The sequence below is a fragment of the Lissotriton vulgaris genome, chromosome 11 (assembly GCF_964263255.1).
Source record: "Lissotriton vulgaris chromosome 11, aLisVul1.2, whole genome shotgun sequence".
Classification (NCBI taxonomy): domain Eukaryota; kingdom Metazoa; phylum Chordata; class Amphibia; order Caudata; family Salamandridae; genus Lissotriton; species Lissotriton vulgaris.
This window is the reverse complement of record NC_141699.1, coordinates 857,238,488-857,255,504: the sequence shown is the minus strand read 5'-3', so window position 1 is coordinate 857,255,504 and position 17,017 is coordinate 857,238,488. Positions and strand designations below refer to the sequence as shown.

At 47.3% G+C, this 17,017-nt stretch overlaps 1 protein-coding gene and 1 pseudogene across 3 annotated transcripts in view; one reads left to right on the top strand and one right to left on the bottom strand.

Moving 5' to 3' along the window:
- Positions 1-288: 288 nt before the first annotated feature.
- Positions 289-589, top strand: LOC147683594 (FXYD domain-containing ion transport regulator 3 pseudogene; annotated as a pseudogene).
- A 13,757-nt stretch (positions 590-14,346) lies between these two features.
- Positions 14,347-17,017, bottom strand: part of YEATS2 (YEATS domain containing 2) — a 1,498,478-nt gene continuing 1,495,807 nt past the window's right edge. For all 3 annotated transcript variants that reach the window (XM_086943990.1, XM_086943991.1, XM_086943992.1), the window contains exon 30: positions 14,347-15,143. In XM_086943990.1, coding sequence (XP_086800116.1) covers positions 15,035-15,143 — 109 coding nt within the window. In that variant the 3' untranslated portion in view covers positions 14,347-15,034. The remainder of the gene's footprint in view (positions 15,144-17,017) is intronic.

Genomic DNA, 17,017 nt, shown 5'->3' with positions numbered 1-17,017 from the left:
CTAACCCTGTAGATAAGTGCTTCAACACCCTGCATAGGTGTAGTAAGCACTGAATAATTGTTACATTAGTATAGAACACATTACGAACATGTCCAGTGTAAGAAATTGGATTACTAATTGGGGTGGCTGACTACTATCTACCTTAAGGAATACCACAACTCTTGTCCTGGTGAATCCTTAAAGTCACTAAATCAGTATTCAACACCATTGTAAGCTATGGGCTGAATAGGCCTGTTCTTGCTGCCTGTCTTCAGCGCGTGCTCTGCTCTCCCCAGATTCACTGACGCGCAGGAGTTACCTTCGAATTAACAAGATGCAGAACACATTTGCAGCAAGTGTACTTCTGGTACTTGCAGTTCTTCCGGTGTTGAAGGCCAATGACCCTGCTAATAAAAACAGCCCACTCTAATAGGATTACGAGTCGCTGAGAATTGGAGGGTTGGTTGCTGCTGCCATCATCTGTGTTAGGGGAATTATAGTCGTACTGAGTGGGAAGTGCTGCATCAAATTTAACAAGAACCAGAGGTGCAGGAGTGAGGTCCAGCAGGGACAACAGCTTATCACTCCAGGCAGTGCTTCTAACTGCTAGGAATCCCCAGTGGAGAAGGATGTTTATTGACAACATTAATGTTATGGAACGCTGTCACGTTTTAGATATGTTTGTTTTCTGCCCTGGACGCCGTCCTATCACCGTCCTATCTTGACATTTTGTGTTTTAACTTGGAAATTAAAATAAAGTGTTTTTTCCAATACAAAAAAAGAAAACATCACCATTGTAGCTATGGTACAGAACATACAACCAGCTTGGGGCAATGTGTAACTAACTTATGCAGTATGAAAACAGTAATAAAGTCAAAATGCTGAATAATAACAATTCCACACCTAATTAAGGAACATTTAGTAAACAATCGGACACCAATATGACAAAAATCCAATAAGGGGTACCAGATATGATTGAAAAAAAAAAACTTTTAAGTAAGAATAGCGCAAAGAAGCACAAAACGCCGTTGACAGTGAATGGTAGCGGTGGTGTGGGACCTAAGCACAATATGAGGCTGGCTGTGATGTAGCGCAGGTTGAATACAGTAACTAGGTTTGTCCTGGTTGCAGATTTTACCTTCTGACTTAAGTCTTTTAAGCCCCAATCCACCATAGAAGTACACCTCTAAAGACCCCAAGGCCTCAGAGGAGGCACTTGGAGATTCACAGAGTTACAGGAACAGGCCTGAAGCAAGGTCCCTTCCAGGTCCAGTTGCCACTGGTCAGCTGCAAGAAAGGCCTCTTGTACCTTATTGTATCCCTGTATATTGAACAGGAGGTCAGTCTTATGACCCTTGGAGTCCACACCTTTGTCCTGAATACAGGTTCAGTCCTTCAACGCTCCTATCAGTCACAGACAGCAGGCCCAGTCTTCTTCTATTTTTCCTCATTTCCACTAGTGTTTTGAAATGGGTACCTGGAAATGCCACATTCATGCCTGGCACGAGCTCGTGGTGGGTATGATTCCTGGAAACAAACTAACCTGTGGGGTAAAAGTTCCTAGGGCCAAACCTATCGGTCACACTAAACTTGGCATCTGAGGGCTGGAGCTGCATGTGGGTAGTGTTCTAAGGCAATCATAGTGTCTTTCTACATCTATCATCAACATTTGAAGCAGCAAACTCAACCACCAATAAACCCAGATACATAAGTCTAGTAGGTCAAAGTCAGGGTTTTCCAGGATCCACTGTTCGCACGCCTACTTTGGTATTCTGCTTCTTTCCTTTCAAGTATGCCCCTAAGTGTTATATGCAAACCCAGAAGACATGTTTAGGAGTTCTTGACACCCAAGCAGAATTTTACAATGTAATGTCAAAAATAATGCTCATAGCCCCCTCCGTTTTGCTGAGCTCCAAGGAGTCATCCCTGTCCATTCAGGTCGACCTTTCAATCACAGCGACCTATTGTGTAGTTCCTGGATGCTATTTCACACCATTTCCACACATATTCAAATGCTAATCCCTGGATGGGAGAATTTAAAGAGCAAATGTAAATTAGCCAACAAGAAATTAAGGTAGTCAATTTCTAAAAGTTACATTTCTTTAATATTTATTAACACATACAACATCATTGAATTGGATTTTATTAACTATTAAAAATAGTTCACTAATTATTTTATTCTATATCTCATTCCTGAGATACAATATTAGTATTTTAATCCACACATGTTTTTCTACATAGGTCAGCTAGGCCTGCCATATGGAAACATGTGTTTTGGGTGCTAGTCACCATAAGCACACATTACAATTAAATGTATACATGCCCTACATTTATAAACCATGCACCCTGCCATTTGGGCTACAAGTCCTTCATAGTGGTGACTTAATATTTACCATGCAGGTTTTGACCTGTCAAATTTTTTTTGTTTGATAAATCTAATTGCAGATTTGACACTGCCACAGTTGGGCTTAACAGGGTAGTCCTAAAGTCATGTTTGCATTACCAATGTAGTTGATGACACAATAGGTATTGCAGTTGATTATTGGCCCTGAAGAACAAGTAACTTACCTTCGGTAACGATATATCTGTAAGAAACAGTAGTTAGTATTAGATTCCTTACCTTAGAATATCCCCAGGCGTCAGACTGGATCCGGAATTGTTTGCGTAGCAGCACCCTTGCGCGTCGGAAGGCGTCGTCTGTGGCTCCGCGTCCGTCGTGGGCGCCGTGATGACGTCGGAGGACTTAGACGCCGCCTCTGCGTGCTGACGTCAGTTCTTATACACATCTTTTCCGCGCCAGAAACGCAGAGCCATGTTAAAAACCAACACTGGTGCCATTGAAACTAGGGCCCTGAAAGGGGGTGACCTTAACCCTAGATATCGGTTCGCAGAACGGGGAGGATGCGTGGGGCGGTAAAGAATCTAATACTAACTACTGTTTCTTACAGATATATCGTCACCGAAGGTAAGTAACTTGTTCATCTGAAAGAAACAGGTTAGTATGAGTAGCGAGTTACAATAGGGGACTTGAACAAAGATGGTTGATCAGGCAGCCTCAGAAAGGCCGAAAGGGCAGAAAGGTAGCCCTTGATAGTGCCCAGAGCAGAGCCCTGCTGGGCAAGAGAAAGAAGGAAGAGAAGAACCTCAGAAAGAGGGGCAGAGAGAAGATCCACAGCCTTTGCTGTGCACCATGCCACAAATCTGTTCCACCTGCAGGCGTATACCGACTTAGTGGAGGGACGCCTGGCTGCCAGAATGATATTACAGACTTCAGGAGGCAAGTCAAATGGCCTCAACTGTCGCCGCTCAATCGCCAAGCATGGAGGTGGAGACCGGACAGGTTCGGGTGGAGGACCGTCCCCTGTTGCTGCGACAAAGTTCTCCTGAAGTGGCAGACGAACCGGGGAATCAACTGACATACTGAGTAGCTCGGGATACAAGTACCTTCGTGCCCAGTCCGGAGCCACAAGGATGACTTGGGCCCGGTCGCGTTTGATCTTCTTAAGCACTCTGGGCAGAAGTGGTATAGGCGGAAATGTGTACAACAGACCGCAACTCCACTCGTGACGAAAAGCGTCTCCGAGCGAGTGCCGCTTTGGAAATTCCAACGCGCAGAACTGATGACATTGAGCGTTCTCTTTGGTGGCGAATAGATCTAACCAAGGCTCTCCCCACTGCAGAAAGAGGCCTTACGCCACGTCCGAGTTCAGACGCCATTCGTGATCCATCATGCACCGGCGGCTGAGTTTGTCCGCCCTGGCGTTCAGAGAACCTGCCAGGTGTTGAACCACCAGGGTCACGCCCTGATGTTCCAGCCACTGCCAGAGGCGCAGAGCCTCCTGGCAGAGGGTCCACGACCCCACCCCGCCCTGTTTGTTGCAGTACCACATGGCGGTGGTGTTGTCCGTGAACACTTGCACTACACTCCCCCGGACAGAGGGGAGGAATGCCTTTAGTGCTAGACGAATCGCCCGCAGCTCCAAAAGGTTGATATGGAGCCGGGACTCCGCCGGAGACCAGAGGCCTCCGATCTCCGCCTATCCCATGTGGCCTCCCCAGCCCTGGAAGGACGCGTCCGTCACAACTATGTGCACCGGGTGGGGAAGGGTCCGTGAGCCACCACTGCAGCTGTCTGGCAGTGCCCTCCGAGATCAGGACATGGTCGGACAGGTTGCCCTGATGCTGGGCCCACTGAAACTTCAGGTCCCACTGCAGAGCCCGCATCCGCCAACGGGCGTGATGCACCAGAAAGATGCAGGAGGCCATCAGCCCCAGAAGCCGCAGCGTCAACCTGACCGAGACTCGGGATAAAGGCTGAAAGATCGGAATCAGAGCCTGTATATCCCGAACCCGCAGTTTGGAGGGGTAAAACCGAAACTGTGCCGATTCGAGAACCGCTCCGATGAAGAGGAGCTTCTGAGAGGGGTAAAGGTGCGACTTCGGCACATTGATGGAGAACTCCAGCTGGTGCAGGAGGTCTGCTGTCGTCTGGAGGTGGCTGACGACTGTCTGGGGCGAGCCTGCCTTCAACAACCAGTCATCGAGATAGGGGAAGACTGAAACCCCTAACCTGCGCAGATGAGCTGCGACCACCGCCATCACTTTCGTGAACACCTGTGGGGGCGCTGGTAAGGCCGAAGGGGAGCACGGTAAACAAAGTGCTCGTGGCCTACCGTGAACCGCAGGTAGCGCGGGTGGGCCGGCAGGATGGAGATGTGAAAATAAGCGTCCTGCAAGTCCAACGCTACCATCCAGTCTCCTGGGTCCAGGGCAGCTAAGACCTGAGCCAGTGTTAGCATTTTGAACTTCTCCTTCCGGAGGAAGCCGTTGATGTTCCGTAGGTCCAAGATAGGGCGTAGGCCCCCTTTGCCCTTCTTGGGTACCAGAATGTAGTGGGAGTAGCAACCACACCCTACTTCTGGCCCAGGAACGCGCTCGATGGCCCCCTTGGCCAAGAGGGCCGTAACTTCCTCCTGCAGAAGCCGCAGATGATCCCCAGATGCGCGGTGGTATTGCGGTGGCATGGCTTGAGGGGTCGTCTCGAAGGGGAGGGAGTAGCCCCTTCGGACGATTTGCAGCACCCACCTGTCCGATGTGACAGTGCGCCAGTGGGAGTGGTGTTGGCGAACCCTGCCCTTCACTGGCTTCACATGGGCCTGAAAGCACGGACTACGAGAGTTTTGAGGCGGATGCTGCGGGGGAAGGTGTGGACTGGCCTCGCCGTTGTCCCCGACAGCCTCCACAGCGATTTCCACGGCCGCCACCGCGTTGGATGTTAGTCTGCGGTGCGTGGCTGGCAGCACGTGTGGGGGCGCCCCTTCCTTGGCCACGAAAGGAGCGAAAGGCACCAGTTTGCTGGAGCGGGGCAGAGAGGCCCAAGGACTTGGCCGTAGCCCTGGAGTCCTCAAAGCGCTCAAGCGCATGGTCTGCCTTGTCGCCAAACAGGCAAAGTCCATCAAACGGCATGTCCATTAGGGTATACTGGACATCGGCCGAAAAGTTGGCTGACCTCAACCAGGCGTGGCGACGAATCGCCACCGTCGTTGCCATCGCTCAGCCCAGTGAGTCGGTGGTATCCAGCCCACACCGGATGGAGAAACGTGCCGCATCTCGACCCTCCGCAAGGTCTTGGTGAGTTTAGCCTTGACCTCCGCCGGGCATTGTGGCAGCACGTCCGCGACCGTGTCCCACAGAGAGTGGGTGTAAAGGCCCAAGAAGCATGCAGTGTTGGAAGACCGCAGTCCCAAACTAAGGGAGGAGAATATTTTCTTCCCATAATTCTCATACCTCTTGGATTCCCGATCAGGCAGAGCCGACGGGAATGCGGTCTTGGAATTAGAGGCCTGGATGACCAGGTTCTCCGAGGTGGGGTGGGTGGACAGGAAACAAGGGTCGCCCGGGGCCGGGCGGTGCCGTCTGGCCACGTTCCTATCTACAGGCTGGCCTGTAGCGGGCCTGGACCAGGTGCCCAAAAGAACATCTGTCAAGGCCTCATTAAACGGCAGCAGAGGCTCCATTGAGCTTGACTGCGGTTTAAGGACCTCAGTGAGGAGGTTAGTCCTCATGGCCGCGACGGGGAGCTCAAGGCCCAAGGCCTTGGCTGCCCGCGTCAACACCACACTGAAGGTTGCCCCCTCCTCCGTAGCCACGGTAGGGGGGGGGGGGGTGGGGGGGGGAGACAAAACCAGTGTCTGGCAAAGTGTCCAGACCACTGGCATCCCCAAGTCCACCTGTCCAGTCCTCCTGGGACTGACACTCATGTATCAGAGGGACCTCAGACCCCTCCCAATACTCCTCTTCACCCATCTCCTGATACTCAGGGTTGTCAAAGGACGGGGCCGGTTCATTGAAGTAAAACTCCCCAAGCGGCGTCGAGAGAGGCGCCGCTCCGACGCCGGAACCGGGTTGAGGGAGATATTGGGGACGGCGCCGCCCAAGGACGGCGCCGGAGGTGACACCTGTGGAACCGGCGCAGGTGAGGTCGTCAGGTCGACCGGCAACGATCCGGATCCAGAAGCGGATCCAGTGGGGCCCTGCGGCGCTGGGCCCGAAGGCGCCGGCGGCGTCTGGGCCGAAGCACCCGGCGGCGTCGGGGTCGAAGCACCCAACCTGCTATGGCCCCCAGACAGGTCCGCTAGGCCCGAAGGCGCCGCGGAACCCGTCAGAGGAGAGAGGGACCTCATGGCTACGCGGAAATGCTCAATCTCCTCTGGCGTCGCTTGCTGCCCAGGGACTGGAGAGTATGGGGCAGGTTGCGACGCCCGCGACTCCGACGGAGCCGCGTGGGCAGTGTCACCCGAACCCCCGGCCACATCGCGCGAGCGTCTGGGGGAGTCAGAAGAGCGATGACATCTCTTCGACTTCTTGTGCTTACCTGACGACGACTTCGACCCGGAGGAGTGAAGTCGAGCTATGATGGCTACGCCCACGCGACCGGTCCCTCGACCTCCGTCCGGACCGGGACCTCTCACGCGCGGGGCCGACTGTCGGAGCTCGAGCCGCTTGCGGGACCGCTCCCGCCTAGCCTTCGAGGTTAAGGCCCGACAGTCAGAGCAGGTCTTGTAGTCATGATCGACGCCGAGGCACAGACGGTGAGGGTCGTGACCGACATCAGTCGGTCGCAGTCCCCACAAGGCTTAAAACCTGGCATCCCTATCGGCACCAATCGGAGTCGAAGACTCGAGAAATGATCAAAAAGATCTCAAAAAAGTTAGTCAAAAAGTGACTAAGGTACCACTTTTTCCGGATCTGCGCTGCTGGCGCGGAAAAAAGAAGAACTGACGTCAGCACGCGGAGGCGACGGACGCGGAGCCGCAGACGACGCCTACCGACGGGCAAGGGTACTGCTACGCAAAAAATTCCGGATCCAGTCTGACGCCTGGGGATATTCTAAGGTAAGGAATCTTATTCTAACCTGTTTCTTTCAGATGACACCTTGTAACATATACTAAGGGCTTATAGGTATTTTAAATAGACCATTTAGGAGTATACCTGTTATACCATGCTTAAAGGGGGAGCACAGGCACTTTACTACTGGTTAGAAGAGGTAAAGTGCGCATAATTCTAAAGCTGGCAAAAATATAGGTTCCAGCAAAAGTCGAATATTCTGGGGTGACCATGAGGAACAGGCAGATTTCCTACATAAGTTGCCTCCAGCTAGGAGTTAGGGTAGACTGATCAATCCCTTGATGGGCTTCTCTACTCAGGCGAAAGAACATGTTGCTGCCTCCGCAGTGGCACGTGTCTGTTTTATGCACCTCTGAACCTACCTGTTCCCCTATGTCAACATCTTTGCTAGCACTAACTGTCCATGGGGCACCCTCTTCCTCACCTGCAGACCCCACCTGTGAGGCAAATAACCCCGACTTGCTCACAGGTGTATCCCAGTATGCAAATAGTCCCACAGTAGCAACAAGGCAATGTGGCCCATTCTATAACCCCCCTACCCACCCCCCAACCTCAAATCAAGATCTTCCGAAAAAGCGAACAACCAACAGAGGCCACTAACATCTGTTGTTGTGAGAAAACAGACCCTTGGCATCCCCTGCCAGTTGAAGGCTTCATTCTGTGGCCTTTGGTAGACCTCACTTCCAGCTGTGGGGCTGGTAAGGAAGTACCCCATACTTCTTCCTGAGGTCCTATTGGCTTCTTAGGTTTCTCTATATGGGGGGCTACAACTTCAGGTTGCAGATAATTCTCCTTCCTCTCTTACTTTCACCATCTCAGGGGTGACACCCTGAGACTGGCTCTTCCGCTGAAGGTCTGTACCCCAAGGCTGAACGTATGCCTGGTAGTCAAAGATTTCCTGGGGAAGCACAGCCACCCCTCAATGGTGACACACACTGTGTCCTGTAGGGGTCTGCCTGATGTAGGTCTCCTCTCTGTCTTTGTGACAGCGGAGGCAACATCTCCAGGTCAGAAGTGGCCTTACCAGGGAAGGTCTTGGGGTGCTCTTCTTCAAGAGCAGGTATCCCATGACCCACTGGTCCTGCCACTGTGGATGGCATCCAGCTCCTACCGGTTACTCTTAGTCTGTGCCACTGGACTCGTTTAGAGACTGGATCACAAGAAACTTGTGTTTTCGGGGCGCTCTGGACAGCCCCCCCCTCTCCCAGCTCTTTTCTTGTTGGGCCCCCCTGAACCAAGGATAAAGTCACTGGGTGTCTGGGGACTAACAATGACTCACCTCGGAGCAAGTACCCCTCTCCAGTTATAAGGTTACCAGGGCCAAAAGGCAGAAAACCTGGAAATTGGCTTGGTCACGATACAGATCTGCCCTGGCAGATATTGTTTTTTGGAAAACAATCTTGCTACCACCATAGTCTGGCTGGCACAGGTATCCCGCCGAACAGTGACATTAACCACATTCAGGGTGACCTCCTGGAAGTGGCAGACACAACCTTCTTGGATTATCAGCTTACCTTCTGGGTCCACCGCCAAACTAAGTGATACTAGGGCATGCTCTACCCTCTCCTGGGAATAACCTCCCTCTAGGGCTAAAATATTCAGGCATGTGGAGTGCCCATCTGTGGGTGGCTTCCTGAGACAGAGTCGTCTCACTTGTGCCTGGACTCTAGGCAGTCATAACACTGTTGTGGGTATAAGTGTGCCTGAGTCTCTGTCCATCAAAACCTTCTCTCCTGGGCTCCAAAGAAGTCTTGGAATACTTCCCCTTAAAATTCTTTTGGGGCCATGTCTGGAATGTTCCTATATTATCCTGGCCTTCCCATTCCCTCTGTGGAGGGGAACCTGAACTACTCTTTTCGTGGTCAATCCTGGGTACCTTCTTTGACACTCTGGTGCTGATCCAGAGGTGAACTTCTTTTGCAATCTCCCTTGGCATAGTGGGTTTTGTGTCTATCAGGTGCTGGTGCAACTCAGTAAAACTATTACTTGAAATGTGCTCCTTCAAATCCAAATTCTACAGCCCATCATAATAATGTACTATGCTGCCCTTCAGCCACCCATCCAGTGCATTGTTGGAATAATCCACAAAATTCTCCCATGACTAGTGTAATTGATTCTGGCTAGCCCTGAACGTCAGGTGATATTTCTCAGGGCTCAGACCAAACTTAGTGATAAGGGCATCCTTTATGTGGGCATACTTCATCTGGTTAGCTACTTCCATGGCTAATATGGTATCCCTCGCTGCAACGGGCATGTGCATCTACAGACTAGCCACCAGTCCTCATCTGGGACTCTATGCTTACATAGGGCCACCTTATATGCTGCAAACCACTTATTTATATCATCCAAACACAGGTCTTTAGGGATATGAAGTATTTTACCCCTCCCATGCACTCCACTGAAGTGCCACCATCTTCACTGGACTCGGAGGCTATCTAGGCTCACAGGCTCAGCTCTTGCTGGCTCCTCTCATTGGTTAGCAGAATTTTCTTTCCTTTCAGTGCCAAAATGTCCTCTTTCAAGGTCAGGCTTGCTGCTGATGAAGCAGGGGAAATACAAAAATGTGTGTACCCCCTTCGAAATTAATTACCTCATAACTTTAATAATATTAATTGTGTGAAGCATGTAAACTATTCAATAAATGCACCTTTATATTTAGACACTACACGTGGGAAACTAACTGCTATTTGCGAACATCTAATTTATTAATGAAATGAGTCGAATTAACATAGGTTTGTGAATATGTAGAAAATAAAGAGTAAATTGCATGTATTTGTGTATGTGGTGGAATTATATTGTGGCATAGAATGCAGATGGTAAGTAAAATGGCTTTAAATGTCGCTTTTGCTAGGTAATACCCAACACAGGTAATTAGAATGGTGGGCGGTAAACAGAAGGGCTTATTTTCTATATCTAATTTCTGTTCTGTTTACTTTCGTATTAGTTCCCATTTGGGCCTGATCAGCCTTGTCTGAAAGTGGCTGATGTTAAACGCGATGGTGCACAGAAATTAAAGATGGCCCCCGCGCATGAACAGAAATGGATGTTCAGTCACGAGTGTATTGCCTATGCCCGGAGTGAGAGATATCAAGGCCAGCCTGGCCTGCAACGGGAGTTGTGCGAAAGAGACTATTCTAAAAGCATGGAAACAGATGAAGGGACTGAGTTTCAGAGGATGAAAATGACATGACTGCAAGAGAAGGATACAAATATTGTAATAAAGTATAAATGTTAACATTTGATGAAGTCATGTGAACCCCTAGAATGAGTAAGGACTTTTGCGAACTGGTTTGAGCAAGGAGGACATAAGGTGATCATCACCACCCCTCCAATGGACCAATCAGAAAAGGATGTAGCCCCTAAATGTTTCAATTTTGGGTATAGAAAGTTAGTGAAAGGGTACAAGGGACACGCTTCTTTTTCGCACCTTTGCCCAGCACGACATGCTTTCAGTTGCGACGATCTTTCTTCTTTACGGTGCAAGAGGCTTTGAAAATTTTGGACTTTGAACTTTGATGGGGAAACGAAGGAGACAGTCGCTGAAATTCTATCTCTGGAGGGATATGTCCACATAGGTTAGAGGGACAGTCAACTTGGGAACCTGTCCTATGGTTCATGTTCTGGTGAACCATTTTTCATCATCGCCCTATGGCCACGGGGTAATGAGTATTTTCCGTTTTCTAATTTCCTATGCTTAAATGTATTGAAATAATGCTTAGAAGGTATTTGTCTAATAACAATTATGCAATTTAAAATTCTCTTTAATTGAATTTAGATAAAATCTTATGAATTATAAACTCAAGTCTGTGGTTATAAACTCGAGTCTATGGTTATTAGGCTAAAGTCACGACAAATAAATGTCGAAGGTTTTAAACTGTGATTGAGCTGGTCTTAATCACCATCAACTGATTCCTACTAAATGGTCCATCGACCAAATAGCGGAGTACCTTGATGTTTTTAGAACGGACAGCTATTCAAGTCTAATGTATAAAATGTATATAGTTATTGTATAGATTAATAATGTACCCCGCATGTCTTGCAGCTCGTCTAACTTATCACTGATTCAGGAACTGTGTGAATGTGAGTGTGACTCTCGGTGTTACGGTCCCCACCGATGAGTAAATAATAAGAGTCTTCATCCTGGATTAGTGATATAGAGAAAGGGTTTTATGTTAGTCCTGCTGCATCACTGCTGTTGCCGGCTTCTACTCACAGGCAAGAGTAGCCAACTGAGGGTTCAAAGCTCTCTCTGCATGTCTGTCTTCCTACTCTGATTAGGACACACTGTGGGCTGACTCCCTGCTGTGGACAATGCAGATTAGGCTGTTCCTTGGGACACACACTCCTTTGGCACTGGAATCTTCTTAATGTAATCTTCACTTTCCTCCTCCATTTTCTGCTTATTCTCATACTCCTGTCAGGTGGACTGTAGCATGCTTACTTCCTCCCAAGCTCTTAGGGCAATGTGATAGTCCTCCTCCTTCATGGACTTTCTGCTCAGCCTTAGCTCTCTTTTCTTGCATAACTTACTCTGCTCTTCCATGCTGAGTCGCTTCCGGTCGCTCAGGTCTACATCCATATTCGCAAAAATTACAGGTACAATAATCGAAGACAGAAACAAATGTAAGAAAAATGAAGATTGGACAATTAAAACTCAAAAACCAATAAAAATTTCAAAGTCTCTTTTTGCTGTTAATTTAAATGGGTACTTTATATGTCAGCTTAAATCACTGTGTGATACTGCAAAACACAAGTCCTGGATCCAAGTGCTGAAAATAAATGTAAGAAATTGTATTATTAACTGGGGTGAGTGACTACTCACTTCAAGGAATACTCACAAAACTTGCCAGCATAAACCCATAAAGTAACTAAATTATCATGGGCTCATTACGCTGGTAGCTATGGGACAAAGCAGATTGACTTAACATAGGGTGATGTGTAAAGTATTTATGCAATACCATAACCGCAATAAAGCAAAAATGCAAAACAATACACACCCCAAACTGGATTAAAGCATAGAGTAACATTTCACAAACAAAATGACACCAACATGAAGAAAATCCAGTTAGGGGAACGGGAAATATGAATTTGTAAAGTTTTAAGTAGTAATATGCCAAGGAGCACAAAGTTATATTGATCGTCAATGATCGCAGTACATCGAGACCTAGGCAAAGTTTGAGACTGGCTGCGATGTAGCCCAGGTCGATACACCAATAAGGTTCTTTCTGCTCAAAGACTTTACCTTCTGACTCAGTCATTAAGGTCACTATCTACCACCACAGTACACTTCTAAAAACCCTAGGGAACTTGGGGTAAGCACACGGAGACTCACAAGGGTCAGACAGGGGCTAACAGCAGGGTCCAGTCTAGACCCAGTTCCCACCAGTCAGCTGGGTAGTTGCAGGAAAGAGCTCCTAAAGGTTGTTGTATCCCTGTAGCAAGAGGTCTAGTACTTTAGGACTCCTCTAGGATCACAGACAGCATGACCAGTCCTCTTCTGTTCTTCCTCAGGTCCAGAAGTGTTCTGATGTGGGTGCCTAGAGATGCCATATGTATGCCATATTTATGTTTGGCATGAACTAGTGGGTGACCTAAACAATGAGGAAGATGTTCCTGGCCAACACTACCCCGTGTTACGATTTTCAAGATGGCAAAAGTATTTGGCCACACTAAACCTGGGCTCTGGTGACTAGGGGGTGTGTGGGGTGTGTACTATGGTGATCCTAGTTTCTTTCCACATCAAACACTAAAATCCAATTTGAAGCAGCCTCTTTGCCCCCATTAACTCAGAGACTGAAGACTCGTAGGACAAAACAAGTTCATTCAAGCAACCAGACAGCGGATACAAGTTCTGTATGGTAGGCCATTTCACACCTTTTTCACCCATATTCAATTGCTAATCCCTGTCTGGAGAGGGCATTTCACACCTTTTTCACCCATATTCAATTGCTAATCCCTGTCTGGAGAGGACAAATGTTAAAGAGCAAATGTAAATTTGCCTCCAGGAACTTCAGGCAGGGAAAGCCACTTTTACTTAATATTTATTAAAACTAAGACTGCACCATTGAACAGATTTTTAATAACTATTAAAAATAATAATTCATTTACTTTTCTAGCGAGTCCCATTCCTGAGATACAGTACTAGTGCTTTAATCTATGCTTTGGTTTTCTACATAGGACAGCTAGACCTGCCACAGTGACAGTAGGTTTTGTGTGCTAGTCAGTGTATGGAGATGATAACATTACATGATTACATATCTTACATTTAAATACACACACCCTGCACCTTTTGGGCTACAACGTCTGTATTGGGGTGTCTTATTAATAATTGAAAGGGAGGTTATCACCTGTCGAAAGTGTTTATTTTGACAGTTTGTAAAGCTGCTTTTACATTGCTACAGTTAGGCCACAAAGGGTCTGTTTGAAATCATGTTTGCACTACCACTGTAGTGGGAAGCATAGTAGGTGCTGAAGTCCCCCAATGGCATTTAACTTCCATGCTCTGGTCAGAGCTTGTGCCATATACTAGGAACTAAATGTTAATATAAGTTAAATATACCAATTAGAATGATGCACATTTGGCCATTTTTAAAGGGGGAGCACAGGCACTTTACTAATGGTTTGCAGGGGTAAAGTGCACAGAGTTCTACACCCTGCAAAAATATAGAGTCCAGCAAAAGGCTGGTTGTGCAAAAAGAGTGATTTCCTACATCTGCACTGGAAGCACAATAGACTGTTGTGCAACAAAGCTAGAGAAGGCACAAGACACTAGCTGTTGGAAGGGATATCAAGGAGGACCCTGAAAGAAGTGTTCAATTAGCATTCAAACAAATTGTACACCAAATGTAGATCAACTCAAAGCAGTTAAAGTAATTATGTAAAACCAGTTTTATTTGTGGTAACTCAGACACAGATTTTTTTTTTCTCCAGAAGCCATCAAATAATGTTTAGAACAAAAAATGTGTTTATCCAAATTTTATCAAGATTATTTTATTTTTTGAGTTATGAGCAATGATTTAGAAGATGCCTGTCATGACAGTCACTATATTCATAGAAATTAGCATGAGCAGAACCTCTAGGCACAGTATGAATTGCTTTCACCTTCCGCCCATACATTTATTTATAAAGCAGCCAACTTTATCCAAGTAGTTTCTTTTCTCATCACAATGCGGTGAATTAATAACTTCTATGCCACTTCGATTGCAGTAACAATTCTTTTTTTATTGTCTCCATACCAGTAACATAGTAACAGTACTCTTTCTGGAGAAACAAATATGATATGTTTTCTAAAGCTCTCTATTTAATCTTCAATACTGTGCTGTCAATTGAATGCATTACACAAAAATAACAAATCGTGTTTCCTGATGTTTTGAACTGGAGATCGGATTGTAGATATTTAAATGGGTAACGGAACAGATATCAACCACTTGATATTATCAACTTTCGCAGTCTTTGAAGACGTGAACACAGACAACCTAGACTCGAGTTGTTTTGGACAAAGCATTGCTCTAGAATGCTTAGGTGCAGTCTATTGGACTCCTGCAGTCTTCGGAGTATATGAAACTGATTGTGGCTCTGAACCACTTTGTTTGCAACAATAATTTGCAAGTGTCTTCAAAGTTGTCTCTAAGAAGAGTTTTCAAAATAATCATTGCTCCATATTTAATACTCCCATGTATTTGTTTGACAAGAAATCCAACGAAGGGATATTGCAGATGGCTCGATGGATGTTCATCATAGATATCTCTTTCGGAGACCTGCACAAATAAATCAAATAGTAAGTTTGAGGTAAAAGCACAACTCCGCAGAGATGGTACAATTAATGTAAAAAGGTAAGTTAAGCAAATCCAAGAAGATTTTACAAATTTTCTTTAATATGCTCAGAGACGAGGTAAATACAGTTTTGAAATGAAGGCATAAAGTGAATATCCCAGTACCACTTTATAAGGCACCAGTTAAGTTAAACAAAGTTGTGGTAGATTTAGTGTTTTTTGTGATGGAACTCTATGAAAGACAGTCTTTAACCACATGATGTAACTGTAAAGGACAACAAGACTGGGAAAACATGACTCAAGGCAAGTGACTACAAGTGTGCAACAACTGAGAATGTGAACCACACCCCCCATGATGACCTAAGGACTGTAGCATAGTCAAATAGCTCCCCAACCCAATTGACTGCAGCACAGATAAGAAGACCCCCCAAGTAATGGGGTGAAACAGAGGAGGGCGGAGGGAGGGTAGAATAACATGAGAATCGCCACGCCGGAAGAACCAGGGTGGAGGAGAATGGAAGGGCACATAACTTAGACACACAAGAACAAGAATGGGTGGAGAGTCAACGTGCTAAAACAGAATGACACATTCTGCCCTGGAGGGAGGAGAATGATAACACCCCTCAGGAAGACCAAGGCCACCTGTAAGGAGGCAAAAGGGTAGAACCCAACCTGGAAAGGTCCTCGCAGAACGGGGAGGATGGGCGGGCGTTAAGGAATTTGCGGCTAGACTGTGTTTCTACCAGATACATCATTACCGAAGATAAGTATCTCGTTTATCTGATAGAGGCATCTATCCACAGATTCCTTTACTTAGAATAGATATCAAAACTGTACCCCATTGGAGGAGGAGGGTCTGCGACTGAAAGCCACCAAGTTCCTAAGGGAGGAAATACGTCAATAACATTGACGAAAACAAGGTGGGGACAGCAATGCCAGCGTGGCTGACACCAGACCCATAAAGCTCAGCAATGCCTGCGTAGCTGACACCAGACCCATGAAGCCCAGGGTGGAAGCATGAGCAAGGTACCACAATCCGTCAGAGGACGGTACAAATCAACTTTCTTCCAGACAGGGCGAAACAAAATCACCAAACCAGAATGGTCAGTGCACAATGGCAGAATGCCATAATCTTCTGCAAAAAGAAGTTAAACTGAGTATAGGATCCCAGGATCCGCAAGAGAAGAAGTCCCAGAGAAGGGACCAAACAGTATGACAAGAGTCAGAACATTAGAATACGTGTAAGCAGACATGGTGTACCATGAGAACCACATCACACAAATGCACAAGCCCAATGAAATGTGATAGCAACAGCATGTGTACATCGGCAGAGAAAGACGGGTGCATCACCAGGCAGTCAACCAGCCAATGGTGCCCAATGACCAAAGGTCACCAACAAACCAGACACACCCAAAGCCATCTCCCAAGAGGGAGAGGGAGAGGGAGAGGGAGAGGGAGAGGGAGAGGGAGAGAGGGAGGGAGAGAGAGAGAGAGAGAGAGAGAGAGAGAGAGAGAGAGAGAGAGAGAGAGAGAGAGAGAGAGAGAGAGAGAAATAGAGAGGAAATCTGGGAAAATCCCCAGAAACCACAGCTGGGAAAACCCCCTGTGCTTGCCCTCTCATGTGCTTACACCTCATGACATATAAAGAGCACATAGAAATATATGAAAAAGTCATGAAAGTGACCCCCAAGGGAAAACTCGAACAGCAGCCCCAGAGAATAGGAGGTCGCCCAATAGGTACCAACGGCACTGATGTGAAACCTAGCAGGACATACAATGTCCATCCACCAAAAGGGGTGACACCAACCAACCGATCGGGGAAGGAAAGACTGAGCTTCTGTAATACAGGCGGGGGACAC